The sequence below is a fragment of the Saimiri boliviensis genome, chromosome 17 (genome assembly GCF_048565385.1).
Source record: "Saimiri boliviensis isolate mSaiBol1 chromosome 17, mSaiBol1.pri, whole genome shotgun sequence".
NCBI classification, from domain to species: Eukaryota; Metazoa; Chordata; class Mammalia; order Primates; family Cebidae; genus Saimiri; species Saimiri boliviensis.
Window position 1 is genome coordinate 10,720,248 of NC_133465.1, and position 19,826 is coordinate 10,740,073.

At 38.1% G+C, this 19,826-nt stretch overlaps 1 protein-coding gene across 1 annotated transcript in view; it reads right to left on the reverse strand.

The window, feature by feature from the left end:
- The window catches only part of MYH8 (myosin heavy chain 8), a 32,106-nt gene extending 13,237 nt beyond the window's left edge, over positions 1-18,869 (reverse strand). Inside the window, exons 1-21 of the mRNA XM_039476795.2 lie at positions 18,824-18,869; positions 17,157-17,392; positions 16,349-16,492; positions 16,109-16,265; positions 13,117-13,144; positions 12,907-13,015; positions 12,727-12,819; positions 12,537-12,600; positions 11,124-11,222; positions 10,929-11,032; positions 10,640-10,778; positions 9,340-9,458; positions 9,105-9,254; positions 7,813-7,983; positions 6,337-6,646; positions 6,155-6,222; positions 4,664-4,751; positions 4,459-4,576; positions 3,997-4,120; positions 3,764-3,900; positions 1,753-2,008 (exon numbers count right to left, since the gene is read on the reverse strand). Of these exons, the coding sequence (XP_039332729.1) occupies positions 1,753-2,008; positions 3,764-3,900; positions 3,997-4,120; positions 4,459-4,576; positions 4,664-4,751; positions 6,155-6,222; positions 6,337-6,646; positions 7,813-7,983; positions 9,105-9,254; positions 9,340-9,458; positions 10,640-10,778; positions 10,929-11,032; positions 11,124-11,222; positions 12,537-12,600; positions 12,727-12,819; positions 12,907-13,015; positions 13,117-13,144; positions 16,109-16,265; positions 16,349-16,492; positions 17,157-17,366 (2,688 nt within the window). The 5' untranslated portion in view covers positions 17,367-17,392; positions 18,824-18,869. The remainder of the gene's footprint in view (positions 1-1,752; positions 2,009-3,763; positions 3,901-3,996; positions 4,121-4,458; positions 4,577-4,663; positions 4,752-6,154; positions 6,223-6,336; positions 6,647-7,812; positions 7,984-9,104; positions 9,255-9,339; positions 9,459-10,639; positions 10,779-10,928; positions 11,033-11,123; positions 11,223-12,536; positions 12,601-12,726; positions 12,820-12,906; positions 13,016-13,116; positions 13,145-16,108; positions 16,266-16,348; positions 16,493-17,156; positions 17,393-18,823) is intronic.
- Between the last annotated feature and the right edge of the window lie 957 nt (positions 18,870-19,826).

The window sequence follows — 19,826 nt, forward strand, 5'->3', positions numbered from 1 at the left end:
TATAAAAGTGAATTTTAGAATATATGAGAATGTGTAATTCTCAGAAACTGTATAGCTCAATAAAGTTTTTACAAGTGACTAATTAAGGGATTCAAATAAAAATTAGTCCAGTCCCTAATTTATTAGGTTACCATGGCCTGGGGAATATTTTTTAACTTTCCAGCGTTTGTTTTGTTCTTGTTTAAAAAAACATTTAAATGGAATATAATAGGGACTTATTGGGGGATTCTTTCTTTTTTTGAACTTTACTGCTTGATGTATTTATTTATTTACTTATTTATTTATTTTTATTTATTTATTTTTTTTGAGGCGGAGTTTCACTCTTGTTACCCAGGCTGGAGTGCAATGGCGCGATCTCGGCTCACCGCAACCTCCGCCTCCTGGGTTCAGGCAATTCTCCTGCCTCAGCCTCCTGAGTAGCTTGGATTACAGGCACATGCCACCATGCCCAGCTAATTTTTTGTATTTTTAGTAGAGACGGGGTTTCACCATGTTGACCAGGATGGTCTCGATCTCTTGACCTTGTGATCCACCCGCCTCGGCCTCCCAAAGTGCTGGGATTACAGGCTTGAGCCACCGCGCCCGGCCTAATGTATTTATTTTTAATAGTGGTACACTCAGTACATATTTACTCACTTACTGATGAGAACTGTGAAAAGCTGTTAAGATAGGCTACAGTCCCGTGCTTTGGAAGAATGTGACCTTCATATAAATGAAGGTATTGGAAGGAAAAGTTGAAAGTTGCTAAAATAAGAAGTAAAATGAACTACTCTTTTCACAGGTCAGATTATGATATTGTTAGGCTTGTCGAACCAAGGAAATGGGAGGTTATGTTTGATCAGTGCTCCTGTCAAACCTACTCCCCACCCTGACTGCCATTCCTTCCTGCACCAATACACAGAGGCTAGGAATTAGAGATTTGTGTCAGAGGCAGAATCAGGAGGATGCATTACTCTGCCTCACATGCTGGTAGTTCAGTTTCATTAAATACAGATAGATTTATTGAGCTAAATCTTGGGGGTTGGGTAAAGGAAATACAGAAAGAAATGTCTTTCTTTAATTTAAATACAATCTCGTAGACTTGTGTTTAGAAAATATGGTTATACTTTTTTTTTTTTTTTTTTTTTTTTTTTTTTTTTTTTTTGAGACAGAGTCTCATTTTGTCACCAGGCACCAGGCTGGAGTGCAGTGGCACAATCTCGGCTCACTGCAACCTCCACCTCCCGGGTTCAAGCAGTTCTCCTGCCTCAGCCTCCCAACTAGCTGGGACTACAGGTGCACACCACCACACCCAGCTAATTTTTGTATTTTTAGTAGAGACAGGGTTTCACCATGTTGGCCAGGATGGTCTCGATCTCTTGACTTCATGATCCGCCCGCCTCAGCCTCCCAAAGTGCTGGGATTACAGGCTTGAACCACTACACCCGGCCAGGGCTATACTTTTAATGCTGGGCTGAAGTAGCCAAGGCAAAGGGGTGAAATACTTGACTGAGATGTGGGGGCTTGGCTTTAAGCTACTTTCTTCATAGCTGTTAAGTTTTGTCATATTATTTGAACAAATTCTTCAATTTTTCCTTTTCCCATTGTAAGTTGGAAATAATTGTGCCTTTTCTTCCTCATGAAATATTGAAAAATAAATGCGGTATTCAAAACAGCAACTTGAGATTTTTTTTTTTTCAAGTAGAGAGATCATTTATGTGTCTTTCAAAAAAGCTTTAGTAACATGTTGCATTCAGAATATGGAGTACTCACAGATTGAACCTGGAGTTGTAGGTCATTTTTCTCTTTTAAGAGAGTGACCATTTTTTCCTCTAGCTCCTTCCTTTTTGCTTCTGACTTGGCGAGTTCATCTTTCGTTTTCTGGAATTCTTCCTTCATGGTGGCCATCTCTTTCTCAGTCTCTGCACTCTTGAGGAGGGGCTTAATCTTGAAGAAGAGTTTCATCCAGGGCCAGTGCTTGACGTTCATGAAGGCACGGACATTGTACTGGATGCAGAAAAGTGCTTCTCTGCAATGACATGAAAATATCAGTGTAGACTGATTGATCAGAGGCAATGTTATTGATACTTATCACATACAAATTTCCCTTTGAGAGAATGCCCCTGACAAATAAATATGTCACATTCTCTATATATTATATGCAGGCTTTGCATACACACACACACACACACACGTACACACATTCTCACACTCATAGTAACCCTCAGTATAACCCTTGCTAATGTGAGTACTATTCATATTGAGCAGATATTCTGTGTTCTCAGTCCCTATCAAACTAGCAAAGAAAGTGACTTTTGGGGTGAATACTTTGAATGTATAAGCAGCACATACCCTTTGACATATTACAGTATTAGTGATTTGAGGGAGGGCGTGGCAATTGCATGTTGATTGTGCTGCCTATCTGTGGGCATAGGGATCTGAACTGTGAAATGGCATAGGTTGCTTTCTGAATTGCCCACCTAAACTGAGCTGATTTGTCATCTGTTCCTTGAAGTTGCTTCTCTTATTTTGAAAAACACTGGATTATTCACTTTATAAACTTTCTTTGCTAACTTCTTCAGATAACATACTGGCTTATCTCAAACTCTTTCAAGTGGCTCAGTCTTAACTGCTTAATTGGATTTTTCTAATTTTTTTGAGATGGAGTTTTGCTCTTGCTACCCAGGCTGGAGTGCAATGGCACGATCTTGGCTCACTGCAACCTCCAACTCCTGGGTTCAAGCAATTCTCCTGCCTCAGCCGCCCGAGTAGCTGGGACTACAGGTGTGCTCCACCATGCCCAGTTAATTTTTGTATTTTTAGTAGAGACAGGGTTTCGCCATGTTGACCAGGATGGTCTTGATCTGTTGACCTTGTGATCCACCCACCTCGGCCTCCCAAAGTGCTGGGATTACAGGCATGAGCCACGGCGCCCGGTCTTAATTGGATTGTTAATATTTGCAAGGCATTCAGCATCTGCTGAACTCCAAAATTCATTTTATTTAAACAAAGTGAAAAGTAGTAATGAAAGATACCCCCTCTGCAAACTATAGCCATAGATTGGCTAGGTTTGACTACCTTGTAGCAATGTGTATATTTCTTAAAGCTCATTAAAATGGAAATTCTATCTCTATAGGTCCAATTTTTAAGACCTGTAACTCTGTGAAGGTAGATACCTTGACACAAACCATAATGTCCACACATGGGAAAAACTCAAGAACACCTCCAGTGCAGGCCTAAATTAGTACAGGTGAGAAAAATGAATGCACAGTGTGGGGTGTGTGTGTGTGTGTGTGTGTGTGTGTGTGTGTGTGTGTGTAGAGGGAATGCAGTAGTGTTGGGTGACCAGGTAAGTTACAGAAAGGGGAAATGGAAGTTTTAAATTGGTAAATAGATGAATTAGGATGAGGGAGAGATGAGATAAGAAGATAAGCAAATGAGAGAATAGTAGATAAGCAAATTGTTAGCCTGGCTGGAAGCGGCTATGTGGTTGGAAATGATAGATGAGGTGGAGAATAGCGAGGGCCTTGACAGGCAAGCAAGGCAACTGGCATGAGGAAAATAGTGCTTACTGCAAACCATTCCTGCTGCTGTATGTGAGATGTCTGGAGGTAGCAGAGAAGTTTTGAAGGGGATCCAAGTGTGAGAACTGAAGCAAAGGCTGCTGTGTTGTAGGAGTGAGTTGGGTGAGAGGAACTATTAGCCACAAAATGAAATAATGAATGAAAAAGACTGATGGATAGTCCTTACAGGACCTCGTGATTCTGATATGTATGGTTGTTACCTCCTTTGCAGCATCTTCTGATATTCTACCCTCATTAGGAATCCCCTACAGACAGCTTGTGTTCTTGTTATAATCTGGGCCAATTTGTCATCTCTCATTTCTTCCAGAAGACCCAGAAGGCCAGCTTTGAAGAAAACCTGGAGAAAGAGAGAGTTACAAATCATCCCCCGACTGCAGGAGACACAGAAATGGCAGAAGGTACTTGGATCAGGTATAAATAAATAACACTATACCTTGGTATGTCCAAATTTGTATTGAGTATGATCAATATCAATAGATGCAAGAAGTTTCTCAGAAGCCTTCTTGCTGTCAATAAACTGTCCCTCTGGAATAGCACTTGCATTTAAAACCTTGTATCTGCTCAGTTAAACAAAGAATGGTTAGGAAAATGTGACCACATGCCAACCAAATGACACCAAAAGGAAATATCAACAAAAATCTGAGAGTAGAGGTAAAAGTAGAAAATCCAACTGTCCTTTAAGGTCAGAGAGTAAAACAATATGATTTTCTGTGGCATGCCTGTTTCCTGTTATTCTTCTAACCTGTTGTAGTATCCTACTACCACAAGACTATATTATTCAACTTCTTAATTTTTAAATATATACTAAGGATATGTGAAATAAAATGAACAGAGGACAACAATTAAGGTGGTAAAATATTCACAGTATTAATGAAATACAACAAACAAGATTGACCTTTGTTTGAAATCGCCATATAAGATTCTGCTTGGGAATCCTTTCCTGCAGATGCGGATGCCTTCCAGCACACCGTTACACCTCAGCTGGTGCAGGACAAGTTCATGTTCCATTGCCCCTAAAAATAAAGCAGAGTACTTATTTATACTAGGCATTTAGTTTTCAAACCTGTGCCTGTTTGATTATTTCACTCTCTGTGTCTTACCAGGAGTTTTGGTTTCATTGGGAATGATACACCGTACAAAGTGAGGGTGTGTGCTCCTCAGATTCGTCATCAATTTATTTAAATTTTCCTAGAAAACCAAACAAAGAATTTGATGAAAAAGTTCTATTTCAGATTTTTTTTTTTTCGTAATTATATGAAGTGAACCTAGACAATCTTTTAACTACTAGGTATGAGTCTGTGAGGCTTCCGTTGCTCTGTATGTTGAAGGTCTCAAGAGTTCTAGCCTGCCAAATAACAAAAAGGCCTAAGTGCTTGGAAGGAATGCACATCTCCAAGGTATTCATTTGTTAACACCAGGGATCTGTCTCATACAGAAACTGCAATTCAGTATCCTTGTGCTGTACAAGGAAGGGTTCTCAACCGAGAATCACAAGACAGAGATTATGGCCTTGCTATGCCACTAATGAATGAGCTGCCTGACTGTAAAGTCCCTTTTGTTTCTCTGGCATCATCTGAGAATGGTTGAGATTGTTTGTGAGGTCTATTTTGTCTCTCTCAGTGCTAATAATTTTCACAGTAGCAGATTACAGCAGTAACCTAAGTTAGGAATTGTCCTAGCTTTTGCTTTTCCTTCCTTGAGTGTATTATTCCCCGGGACCTCTTAACGTCTTGTGTGTGTGTGTATTTTTTTTTTTTTGTGCCATATCTCGGTTAACCATTAGGAAATTAAGAAAATAAGTAATGTGAGTTCCTAATTTTGAAAACGTGTATGAAAACAAATCGATGAAACAAAAGTCTGTTTGGTAAGATAATGCGATTGGTGGTGAGAAAGGAAAGGAGCAGGAGTTGTTTTCTTGTTTAGATCATAGGTCGTATGTCATATCCGTATTTTAGTTTTATAAGGAATGAGACTTAGCCATACACATTTTGATAAAAAAAGCCATTATTAGTCCAGATATAAGAGCCAGTTTTTAAGCTACTTAGGAAAATAAAATGATTTTATAGTGAAATTATTATTTAATTTCAAGAGATATTTCATATCTTAACGATCCATTTAAATCACTGGGCTTGGCTTTAGATGATTTTCAACTGTAATGAAAAATTAAATTTACCTCAGAGGACAGAGATATGTTTAGGTGAGAGATGTCGTAAAGAGTGTATCTGAGGCTCATTCTCAAAGAGGAACTCAGGGACGTTTTCAAAGGGCAACATTAGTGGAATAAGAATATGGTGTTCCACAGGGACAGCTTTGAAGTTTAACTATACCTCTTTAGAAGTCCACCTCTTTATATAATAAGAAAGTTTCTAAGGACATTTTGGCAATCCTGAATACATTAGATAATCATAATAAGGAGTAATGGGTAGAGCATCTATTCCTATAGGAGTAGTATTTCTTTGGCTATACTCTAACGAGAGTGGATATTTGAAGTGATTCCTATTAACATTTTATTCTCTCATAATTTATTTGAAATCCTTAATTATAATAATTCATAGAAACCAAATAGATATTAAATTAAATATGTACTTTACCCTGAAAAGGGCAGACACAGTCTGGAAAGAAGAGCCCTTTTTCTTCGTACCTTTCTTCGCGCTGCTATCTTAGGTAAAAAGAAAACCCGTCAATAGGAGTAGAATATCAGAAGCCCATGTGAACATGTATTATAACAGTCTGTGAGAATGGGTTTAATTTAGATTAAGAGCACTGAAAATACCTGCTTCAGCACTAGCATATGTGGAGAAGAGACTGGCTAGAGTCTTCATTGCAGACTTCTGGTACAGCCCAACCACAGTGTCATTCAGGGGGTCCTTGTTTTTGTCCAGCCAGCCAGTAATGTTGTAGTCCACGGTGCCAGCATAGTGAATCAGAGAGAAGTGGGCCTCGGCCTTGCCTTTGACCACCTTGGGCTTCTGGAAGTTGGCAGACTTGCCCAGATGTTGGTCATACAGCTTGTTCTTGAAGGAGGTGTCTGTTGCCTTAGGGAACATGCACTCCTCTTCCAGGATGGAGAAGATGCCCAGTGGCTGAATTCAGAAAAGCAACATTGGTGTCAACCTAACTTCTCTCAAAAGATAGAGACACGGTGGCTGTCATTTGATTGAATTATGAGCACCTCCACTTAAATATATGTATGAAATACACCAGGATCACAGTTCAAAGAAGTCCCTTGTTATCACTAGAATGATAACCATTCTTCTCATATTCAATCTGTAGCATTATTTTCAATTAAAAGAATAGCTGGATACAAATGTCCTCAGCATAGCATGTTAAAATGTTACGTATTATCACACTTTTTTCCTATTCAGGGAATAAATCTATTGTCAGAGTTTTTTTTTTCGCTATGAAAAGCACTTACTGACTTGTGATCTATGCAGTAATTAAACAGCATAAACAACCAAATTTTATTTAAAATATTTTGGGTAATTTCTTTAAAATAGATTATAGGTTGAGCACAGTGGCTCATGCCTGTAATCCCAACACTTTGGGAGGCCAAGACAGGAGGATCACTTGAAACCAGGAGTTCGACACCAGCTTGGGCAACATGACAAAACAGTCTGTCTACAAAAAATACAAAAATTAGCTAAGCATAGTGGCACATGCCTATGGTCCTAGCTACTCAGGAGGCTGAGGAAAGAGGAGCACTTGAGCCTGAGGTTGAGGCTGCAGTGAGCTATGATTATACCACTGTACTTCAGCCTGGGTGACAGAGTGAGACCCTGTCTCAAAAAAAAATAAATAAAATAGATTATGAAGTAGCATATGCAGTTTGACTTCTTGACTTGGAACAGATTAGCTTTCATGAAAGCACTAAGTCTATCATGTGTGCATTAATTTTTATATGAAAAATGTTTTTATTGTGGACATCATGGATCATAATGGAGACAGATCAAGAACTGATGAGGATAGCAGTTGTAGCGAAGCAGACCATCTCAAACAGAGTTTTCAGTGTTGCCTTAAAGTTGGATCTGATCCAGTATCAGAATAAGAATGGTTAGAACAAAACAGAAGTAAACACTGTCAGATCTTTTCTCATGTAAAAGTTAAAAAGAGGAAGTCATTTCAAAATAGTAATTTTCCAATTTGTTCAGATCACAAGCCATTTGAGATTACAGTAATACTTTCTAGAATTGCTTGAGATTTCTGGGAAAGGTATCCTTGCAGTCTGCCTTTCTTTGGAAAGCCACCTGACCTTCTCGATGAGCTCGATGCAGGCAGCCAGGTCCATCCCGAAGTCGATGAACGTCCACTCGATGCCTTCCTTCTTGTACTCCTCCTGCTCCAGCACGAACATGTGGTGGTTGAAAAACTGTTGCAGTTTCTCATTGGTGAAGTTGATGCACAGCTGCTCCAGGCTGTTGAACTACACAAAATAATAGAGATTTCCAACATCAAATGAATTGTTACAGTAGTAAAATTAACTACTGAAAAATTTTTTATTAAAAAATGTGGAATGTAGTAATGAGATACAGTTCAAACTAACTGTTGTTCCTTCAAAAAAATGATCATTATTCACATTTTTTTGCCTTTCACATAAATTCCAGGCATTGTTTAGGGTCCCAGATTTCAATGTTACAACAAGAGTTCTGGTAGAATTTACCTTTTCTCCTCTAAGATTGTATAGGCAAGAGTATACCTTAAAAGAGCAACCATGGTCCTGTGTGTTTTGGTTTAGATTCAAAGGTAAAGGTGAAAGGAGTTTATTGGAAAGCCTCACTTCTTTTACCACTCCCACTCTCCAATTCAAAATAAAGTTCACATTTTCACCTTTGGCGGTTATGTAATTAAGGAAAGCTGATCTTAAGATCTTTAATATAAAGGTTTTGACATATAAAGTGAAATCATTGGGCTAATCTTCTATTCATATCAGACATTTAGCAAATCCCCCTTGTTAGGTGTGTGAAAGCAGGGACCTGATATAGCGATCGAAGATCTAGAAGAGTCTTTGTAATATATTACTTCTTTATTTTATGTATGGTGAAGCTGATGCTCTGGAGGCGAAATAGTTTGTGTAAAATGAATCTGGAAGAGCAGAGACTATCATCTGTCTCTATGCTTCTACCTTTGGGCCTCTTCTCCTCTATGAAAAAAGCCTTGTGCATGGACCAAATGCTATAGATCTGGGTTGCTGTTCTGATTTGTCTTATGCAACTGTGGGATCTTCAGCTACTGCTTTGATTTCCCTGCATCTCAGTTTCTTCTGTGTAAGGTGGTGGAATATTAGCTACTCCTTCTTGGCTTGTTTTGAAGATTAAATAAGGTAACATTTTGAAGTCCCTAGGGTACACTGATGGTTCAGTGATTGTTAGCTATTATTATTAGCACATTATGTTACCTCCTATTTTGGAGATAACTCTTGTTCTAGGTGTAATGTTGGAGCAAGTAATATAGACACTATAAATGTGAATGAATAATGATAATACTTAATATACCAAACCCACAATTATCTCATTCTTAATTCTTATTAATATGAAAATAACTCACATCAAAGATCTCAAAGCCAGCAATGTCCAAGACCCCGATGAAGTACTGCCTGGGCTGCTTGGTGTCCAGCTGCTGGTTGATGCGGGTGACCATCCACAGGAACATCTTCTCGTAGACGGCTTTGGCCAGAGCACCCACCGCGTTGTACACCTTCACAGATAAAGTTTGTTGGTGTTTTTAAAGACATGCCATGAAGGCCTGGAATATGTGTGATTCATGGAGGCCATGGACTTACCTGCTGCACAGTCTGGCCTTTGGTGACATACTCATTGCCGACCTTGACCCTAGGATAGCAGAGGGCTTTGAGTAGGTCCGCAGAGTTCAGACTCTGGAGATAGGCCGCCTTGTCAGCAACTGCAGAGACACAGTCAGGACATGTTTCATGAAGGATATCCGCTTTTACCTAATCTTTCCATTTTTCTCCAATTCAACTTATTATTTAAATAAATAATTCTATAAAAGGCCAAATGAAGTTCTCTAACCTTAGAGCATGTGGTCGCCATTAAATGGTTGATTGGTTATGCTGACCTTTAATGATTTATTGCAAGTAGTTTTTAAGAAGTTTTTCATCAACCCTAAACATATATAATGTTTACTGCAGTCTTGCAGTCTTACAGTCTTTTATGAGAAGTAAAAGCCATAGTCTCTGTTTTTTAGACACATTAGGTGTAGTTGGAAGGATAAGATAAATATTCACTGTTAGAAAGGGTAAAAGTCAGAATATTTTGATTCTTATCTTAGTTTTTCCCCTCCCTATTAAACCTTGCTGGATTTCTTTATCTGAAAATGTGGAGATTAAATTTTACTGGGTGATCCCTACAGAGTCCCTTTCTACAATTCTGTCAATGACTGTAATGTAAATAAATGCCACATGTCAGGTACACCAGTAACTGCTGAAACGTTTTGAGGAAGAAGAAAGAATGTCAACTTGAAGTGATCAAGAAAAGCTTTAAAGAGCAATAACTATCTTTCTGCGGTAGTTCCTGTATATTGCGTGTTCTTTTCATAAGTGGAGTATATGATCTTTGTCTCAATTCCTTTTTTTAAAATCTTACTTGCTGCCTATGTTGTCTATAGGTTTATATACATACAATACACACATGCATGCACATGTCTCTAGGGGGATTTTTTCACCTCTACCCCTGTGTTTGGGCACATTCTCTGTTGTCAGTTTCAAGGATCTTCCTATCTAGTGCTAAAATAGAGCAGTATGCAGTTATCTCATATACCCACCTTCATTGCCAAGGCCAACCAGGAGCACTATTATATTTCATTCTGTTTTATAGTTTGTGCTTATAAGTGGCTGTTTGGGTTTGTTGTGACTTATTTGAGCTGGATGGAAATGATGAAGATGTGGAGACGTAAGAAATGGAGGGGGTTAGGAAAACATGCAGTGTGTGTGAATATGTATGTCCTTCATAAGTCACAAGTTAGGCTACAAAGGAGATGTGAATGTAAAATAAGATTTTTTTTTTTTTTTTTTTTTTTTTTTGCTATATTATCTCATTAAACCCAGATAAAGTTTCATTTGGTACCTTCTGTACCATCTGGCTCAGCTTGCTCCTCACGCTGCTTTTGTTTGAATTTCATGTTCCCATAATGCATCACAGCCCCTGTGAGTTTATAGATGGACACTTTCTCTTCAGGAGTGAAACCCAGGATGTCAATGGCACTCTAACAGGAAAAATCATAGGACAAAGGTTAGGGCAAAAGAGAATAACTTATAAGATAATTTATACACATCCTAAAGTAACCACACCTACTGCAGGTTGCTATTGTTATTCCCACATGTAATAGATTTTTTTAGAAGTATGTTTTACTTACATCAGTGGCCATCAGCTCTTCTTGGTCATCAATGCTGGGCACTATGATCTCCCCCTGACTGACGAAGGCATAGTCGTATGGGTTGGTGGTGATGAGGAGCATTTCTGGGTCACAGAATTCAGGGCATACGTTTTATATCAGACATTGTTAATAATACTATTAACTTCTATCTGTGACTTTTAAGTTCTTTCTTACCAATTAGATCTGGCTTCTTATTGGAAGTGATCTGATAAAAAATATGGTAGCTTCTTTCTGCCTTTAGCTGGAAAGTAACTCTGGATTTTTCTAGAAGGTCTGGAGAGGGAAATAGATATAGAGTTAGAAAAAAAGTATCAATGCTTCTGAGATATTAAATGGACCTCACATCTTTGGCCAAATTTGGGGGCATTACATTGGACTCCATTGAAATTTCAACTTGATGACCACTTGCAGATGGATGGTGGTCCTCGCTGTCTAAGAGCAGCAATTGACGCATACTTGCTCTAGGACAAAATATTTTTCACATGGAAGATCCATGACCTCTGTATTTTAGTTCATCCCTAATATCCCCTCCTTTGGATCTCCTAGGATTCATTCTGTGGTGAGGGGCTACATTGGAAACATCTACCAAAACTCAGATCAGGAGCAAACCACAGAGACATATTGGAAACACATAGGTAACCCTAGGATTTGTCCTGAAAAAAAAAAAAATCATAGTTGCTTCTGAGGCAGGAGTTTCTCTAGGATGTGTTATGAAACTATTAAGTCTGAGATTGAGATAAAGGAAACAGTGGATTATGGGTAAGCCTTCACTTACAGGCAGTACAAGCAGCAGACTACCCCCTTTTTTTTATGTTTCTAAAAGTACTGAGTTTATTTTAAAGCATAACATTATTTGAATCTCATGAAACAAAGCCATCTCTTCATTATATGTTGATTTTGGCAAAAAGTAAGACTAGCATACAATAGTTGTCTATGAAAAAGTAGTTTAAGAGGTGTTTGCTTTTAGTAATAAAGAAGTATGAAACTAAAGTACTATATAAATCTTCTGTGTTCTTTATTTAGGCCATGTTTCCTGTCCTTTTAGAAGTCTTCAGACTTAATTTTTTTTTTTTTTTGAGACGGAGTTTCGCTCTTGTTACCCAGGCTGGAGTGCAATGGCGCGATCTCGGCTCACCGCAACCTCCGCCTCCCGGGCTCATGCAATTCTCTTGCCTCAGCCTCCTAAGTAGCTGGAATTACAGGCACGTGCCACCATGCCCAGCTAGTTTTTTGTATCTTTAGTAGAGACGGGGTTTCACCATGTTGACCAGGACGGTCTCGATCTCTTGACCTCGTGATCCACCCGCCTCGGCCTCCCAAAGTGCTGGGATTACAGGCTTGAGCCACCGCGCCCGGCCCAGACTTAATATTTTAAAAGTTGCCGTTTTTATTTGGTACTTCTACTTTTTGCTGGAATAGAAGCATAGAAAAGATTCTCACTGCTTAGACTAATATACAATACATCGCTAAACTGAAATAAGAAGGTATACCCTTTTAACAGGCTTCATGCACAGCAAGTGTTGCAAAATATCACTGCAAATGAAACCACTTGTCTCTCTTTTGATTTTCACTGGTCCTGTTACTCACATGTTTCGATATCAGCAGATGCCAGCTTCCCCGTAGTACCAAAGTGGATTCTAATGAATTTACCCTTGAAAAGAATATTTAGTATTAGAAAACTGAAACACACAGAGAGATGCAACTGAAATAATAATTCAGACGTGACTACTCTGAAATTTAAGGGTCGAGTAGACCCCTCTGTGACCAAGAGACTCACAAAGCGAGAGGAGTTGTCATTCCTCACAGTTTTGGCATTGCCAAAGGCCTCCAGTAGGGGGTTGGCACTGATGATTTGATCTTCCAGAGTCCCCTGCAAAGGAAGGAACAGTTCTCACATCTGGGACTCCAGACATCTGAGAGCCTTGACAGAGGCTCTGACTCTTGCTACCAGACCTACCTGCATTTTGCGAGATTCATCCTTCTTCTTCTCTCCAGTAACTGCAATTGTTGCAAAGTATTGGATGACACGCTTGGTGTTCACAGTCTTTCCAGCACCAGATTCTCCGCTTTCAAACAGAAATCAGAGAAGAGATCAGAGAACTATGCCCTTAGATTGTCAAAATCTAAGGCAATACTTGCAAATCAGAGAAGAAAAAAAAACACATACGTGATCAGGATGGACTGGTTCTCTCGATCTATGAAATAATTCAAAATCATCAGTTAAAAAAATGCATATTCAATATGAAGACTATTGAATTAGTTCAGATCAAAACAGCTTGATAACTTTTTGAAGATGTCACTTTTGGTTTTGGTTTTGTGTTTAGCCTCCAAAATAGCCAATTTTCTCTTCACTGTACAATGTATGAAAATGAGAGGCAAAGAATCATCTATTCCTTTTTGTATTTATCAATTTTTAATTGTGGTAAGATACAGATAATAAAATTTACCATCTTAACCATTTCTTAAGTGTAGAGATTGCTGGCAGTAAGTACATTCATAAAGTTGTAAAATCATCACCACCCTTCATCTCCATAACTCTTTTCATCTTGTCAAACTGAAACTCTGTGTCCATTAACCTCTTGACTCTCCATCTCCTGCTCCTCCCATTCCCTGGCACCCATTATTCTACTTTCTGTCTCTATGAATTTGACTTCTCTAGATCACTCATGAAAGAGGAATCATAGAATATTTGTCTTTTTTGTGACTGGCTTATTTCACTCAACATGATGTCTTCAAGGTTCGTTCACATTTTAACATATGTCAGAATTTTCTTCCTTTTAAAGGCAAGATATCTTCTTGTATATATGTATTTGTGTATATATATACACACCGCATTTTGCATATCCTTTCATCTGTCAGTGGACACTTGGATTCCTTCCATGTTTTTGCTGTTGTAAATAATGCTGTGGTTAGCATAGTTGTACAAATGTTTTTTCCAGACCCTGCTTCCAGTTCTTTTGGGTATATACTCAGAAGTGGAATTGCTGGATCATACTGTAATTCTACTTCTAATTTGTTGAGGAACTACCATACTGTTTCCACAGTGGCTGAAACTTTTACATGATCACTAACAGTGCACAAGAGATCTAATTTCTCCAGTTTCCGTCAAAATTTGTTATTTTCTGAATTTTTGATAGTAGCCATCCTAATGAGTATAAGGTACATATTTTATTGATTTTTAAAACATTTGTTATGGAAAATTCATATATATACAAGAGTAGAAACAGTAATATGACTCCCAATGTGCCTATCGTACAGATTCAATGGTTATTAACATTTGGCTAATTTTATATCATCCATACCGCATCTCAATCCCAATGAATTATTTTAAAGAAAATCCCAGATACCTTATACTTTTATTTGTAAATATTTCAATTAGAATTACAGAATTTTAAAGTCATAAAAGATCTTAGAAATTGCTTAGGCCAACTCTTACATTTAAGGGATAAAGAAACTGACACCCATAAAGGAAGAAGCAACTTTTCTAATATTAATTACATAGCTAGTTAAGGTCAAAGATATCCTTCTGCTGTCTTCCCAGCTTTTGATGTCACTAATTTAATTTCTGGCAATACTAAATATTGGGGTCTGGAATACTAAATAAAGGGGTCTGGAATTGTGAATATTTGTGTTCATCTGCTTTTATTTTCCTTTTAATCTTATATGCATTTCTAAATAATAAAAACAAATGCCACTATGTGACTGATAGGTTGTATTTATATCAACTTGCTGATCTGTTAAATCTCCAATTCTATTCTGTTAGATGATAAATTTTAGAAAATTACAAAACCTAAAACTCTATTCAGGAAAAATAGATACAAATCTGGATGGTATTTAGATGTAGATATAGAGATAGACTTTAGAAAGCTTAGTATTCTCTTTGGAGAAGTCAATGCAGATTTTGCATCCTATTCAGATAGATTTGTTTTATAGTATAAGCAAAACCATGGAAGATTATATCACATCTAGTGGGAGCACAGATAAGAAAACCATGTTCCTGTCTCTTGGCATTGCTAAAATAACACTCACCAAGTCATATACCAGAGCTCTGCACTATTTTGTGCAAAAATCATGTTTGGGAGCCATAAGTAACTTGAATTTGGAGCATCCCTAAACCCTGGGGAAAGGGTAGCTTGCCGGGGCAGGGGAACAGGAGTGGTGTACATAGCCATGTAAGTGCAGCTGCTGAGTATTCAAACCTCTGAAATGAGTCAGGATTTAGATAATTTCTGGGAGGTAGTTAGCTTCTGTTGATAACTATAGAACAGTTTGTCTACTGGCATGGAATCCTTGTAGAATTGATGGCCAAATTATAATGGAAGATTCCTATTTTATCCCTTCCTCTTGAAAAGACAATTCAAAAACAAGTACAAAAAAAAAAAAAAAAAAAAAGAAAAGAAAGAAAAAGCACCTTAATTTCCAAAATTTCATGGAACAACAAGAAACTCAGGAATATAAAGTATTTCCAAAGGCAGTGCATTTGGTGTGTGGAGATAAAAGGCTTTAAGGCTGTATTTGGGCCTATGATGCATATCAAAGCTGGTTGTTTGTGCCTTGATAAGGCAGGAATAACAGACTTTGATAAAATTTAAAATTTTTTCTCAGAAAAGATATTTTTTTCCTTCCATCTGAATACGAAGGTGCTTCAAATCTTTGGGAAGAAAATCATAGCTTGCTTTATTCATGCTGTACCCTAAAAGCTGGCAATATTAGCGGTGTCATTCAAAAATGAACATAAGAATTCACCAAGTTTTCCACCTGTGACTGATAATAACTCTTTTCCTTGATTGTTTTGAATCTGGGTATTTTTAAAAAGTCTTATGAACATTTTTCTATCCAAACTGGAAAGTGAAAAAATACGGAAAGCAGTGAATATGTTTATGAAGGTCTAGTAATTGTTTCAGCTAGGCCACCACTTACTAGCTGCGTTAGCTTGGGAAGGACAATGAATTCAGTGAGCTTCACTTTCCTCGTCTGTAAAATGGAGGTAGCTGCTGGGAAGAGCATAAGGTGTCAGAGCTGTGAAAGGTTTTTGAAAGCAGTAAAGCCCCATGTGGCTAGAATGTATTATTATAATATAATGAGGCTCAGAAGAAGTCTGTCTGTTCCTCAGACATTCTGTTTACACATTTCTGTTAATAGATGCCTCACTCACTCACCGGTCAGCATGAACTGATAGGCGTTGTCAGAGATGGAGAAGATGTGGGGCGGGGCCTCCTGGCGCTTTTTGCCTCTGTAGGCAGCCACCACCTCGGGGTTGTACACCGGCAGCCACTTGTAGGGGTTGACAGTGACACAGAAGAGACCCGAGTAGGTCTGGGAAAATCAGAATATTATCATTTGGGTCTTGTTTTTACTCAGAGAGAGAAATGAAATAAAAGGTGTTTACAGACACTCACGTAGATCATCCAGGCTGCGTAGCGCTCTTTGAGGTTGTACAGCACTCCAGGCTCGTGCAGATGAGTCATCATGGCCATGTCCTCAATTTTGTCATATTTTGGAGGGTTCATAGGGAAGACTTGGTCTTCCTTGACAGTTAAAGTCTGGTGAGTAAGCAAGAGACCAGTCAGTTTGTTTTAATGGTTGGAGGTAGGGTTTATGTTGGCCTGTATATTTTGATAGAAAATCATAATCATACATACTTATTATTATCTTATTCAATGTCCTTTTTAAAAAGACATGAAATATATTCATTTCAGAGTTTAATGTTAAGACAGCCTGTTTCCTGTGATGAGCTAGGACACTATCTTTTTAACATTCTTGCTCTTCTCCCAGATTTATCAGTTTATATCCTTTTATTCTTGTTTTAATAGGCTAAATTTTTATCTTTTCCTTTCATTCATTAAGAAACTTCATTTTTTGGAAGTAGTGGGGATATTAATACATTATTTAACTGAGTAAATATTTAACTTCTGATAGGAGGAGCTTATTTTCACTTCTCTCAAGTTTGGAGATTCCGACTGGGAAGTGGGGAACTGAAGAGAAATGATGAAGGCTGTACATAGTGGGGTGAGGTCCTGTGGGAGGCTGGAAGGGAAGACACGAAGTTACTTCTGTGAATTACTTTTGCCCTCCTCATCTGATGTCTCTACACTGACTGGAAGGGTGTTTGCATTGCAACAGGCTTGGAGATTCCCAGTAAGTTAGGTATCAACTTTTGAACCAAGAAATAACATGGGGAGTATTTTCTCCCTTTTTTTCACTTACTGCTCCACCTTCAGTCTTTACAGTTACTTTCCCTCCTTCTTTGCTTTGTATGGTGCTCTTCACATAGGATTCCTTGGGCTCTGCCACAAAGACAGATGTTTTAGCATCAAACGGCTTGTTTTGGGCCTCAATCCGCTCCTTTTCTGATTTTCGAAGATAGGGAGCAGCTTCGCCAAAAACAGCCATCTCAGCGTCTGAACTCGCACTCATGGCTGTGATTTATTTAGCAAAGGATTCTACCAGGAGAGGAAAGAAATGGAGAGAAAGAAAAAGCTGAAGTCACAAATATGAGTTAGGTTTTGAAATGAAAGAAATGTTGAACATAGCCTGTGCTGTAACATTCCTCCAAACCGGCACTCCCCAGAGTTCTAACGTAGTCCAAAGGACAAGTTTGGAGTGAGACTGTAATTTGAGATTTCATTTTTGGGACTGTAAATTTCCTTTCCAGATCACATATCTTGATCCTCAGGGATAGGTTACCTACAGTTGAATTAGAATGAAACCGCTATAGCTAAAACTATTGATGGATTGTTTTATAGCAACTGTCATTATTTAATTCCCTCTCCTCTTTCTGCATGTTTGTATATGGCATGTACCAGGACAATCATATAGTTAGAAAAGAAAATTTGTCTTGTTCAAATAAAGGTTCATATTTTGAAAACTATCAAAAAAACCTTGCCCTTTAAGATGACCATTTCCTCTCATAAAGGAAATAATTATTTTTTATGACAACATCTTTATGTTGATATTTGGTGTTATATATCTCAGTCGATTGTTAGAAGAACATTCTAGTGCTCTGGATTTATTTTGTCATTTGGCTTGTTCCCAGGAGACTTAGCATTGCCTTGATTCCAAAATCTTTTTTGATACTCTGCTTTTGACATGAGGGATTTCAGCTGTCAGTTAACAGATCTAACCACAGAGAAATGAGAGCTTCAGCACAAAGGCCTTTCTTCCCACATAAATTCCATGTGATTCTTTTCTTTCCACCCAGAAAAACAGAGAAAAAAGTTTAAGAGTATATCACGTGCATGTAAGTCATTGTCTTCCGATTAATAGATAGGCCTCTGCAATGTAGATATGTTAGATTGGTTGAGTTTTTCCTTTATTTTCAATTAGTAAGTTACTTAGGGAAGGGCAGGATCCCTCTTAAATTAGTCATGGTATTTAACACCCCATGGATGTAATACTTGTGACCTTTTAAGTAAATAATAATAAGTCTTTCTGAAAATAAATAACAACAACAAAAGTAGCTAAAATATAATGGTTTTAACAGTGGTGTTTGTGTTTATATTTTTAGGTAAGAATCTTTCTGGGGGTGTTTAAAAGTGTCTCTGAAATGTCTTAAGTGTTCAGTGCTTTGCCATAGAAGATTGGCGTGAACTAGTCTATTGCCACTGGACAGTTCTAAGCACAGCTGAGAACTCAGTGTCAAAGCTAATTCTCTTCTAAATGGTTTTTTAATCTTAGAACTCAAATGAGGATAGTCTCTGAGAACAAGACATTTTGAAAAAGTTATTTTCTAGCATTTATAAACACTCATTTGGAAACACTCTTTCCTGATTTAACTGCAAAAACATGGAAATGGTGTATAACTAAGGATTATTCACAGCTTCATTAGACTATATCCCCTCTGTCATCAATAAATGAATAAAACCAAGTCCTACCTCTGGAGTTCCAGATGAAAATGCAGGTTCAGAAGTGTTCCACACTGTAAAACAACAAGTTTCTTATTAGTGGGGCTCTGAAATTCCGGTAATACAGTTACAGAATTAAAGTTTCCCTACCCTAAATCTTGTTTTTATAAAGACAAAAGTTAAGGTTGAGAAAGCAGTTTAATGCACACAGGTAGCTATGAGATCAGCACTTTTGCCCCACCTGGGGTTTTTCGAGTTCCAAGGCCCTCATCACTTACCTCTGGGTTCTTGGTGGAGATAAGGCACAAGGGTCAGTCCTGCTTATATAGGAACTAATGTGCTGATGCTGCAACTACCTCCTCTTTGTTAGGGCAAGACATTTGGCAACATGAACCCTCAGCATAGTTTGTAGTGACATTTGGCATGTTTGGATATAATTAGAAGTATTCATATCATTTTGAATATGCGAACCAATCTCCTATAAATAATTTGACAGAGACCGATCTGCCGGCAGAGAATGCTTTCTAGTGTGCTGGGAAGGGATCTTTGACAGTGCCTGATGGGGCCTCAGAGTAAGTTCTTAAGAGCTATATTCAATTTGGCAAACTCTTTTATGCATGCCTGTGGTAGCCAAATGATGAGATACCCGGGACACACTGCTGTCAGGGCCTTAAGCACTTTTCCTTATTTGTTACCCTGGGAACCCCCAACTACATTCCCTTGGGCCACTGAAGACGCTTACTCTTGAAGTCCAGGCTTAGACAGCAGAGATTCCACATTGAGTCTCCACCATTGGGCCAGTGCCCACTCATCTAAAATTGAAAAATATTATTAGTAGAAAATAATATGTGTTTATCACAGAAGAAAATGCAGGTAAGTAAAAAAAGTCTCTGTAATCTCTTATGCAGAAATAAGATATAGGCATATAAATAGGATTATATTATTGACACACATATATATAGTACATGTATGCCTTGTAATCTGCTTTGACAATTGATATATCACTAATGTAATTTATACCCTATTATTTAAA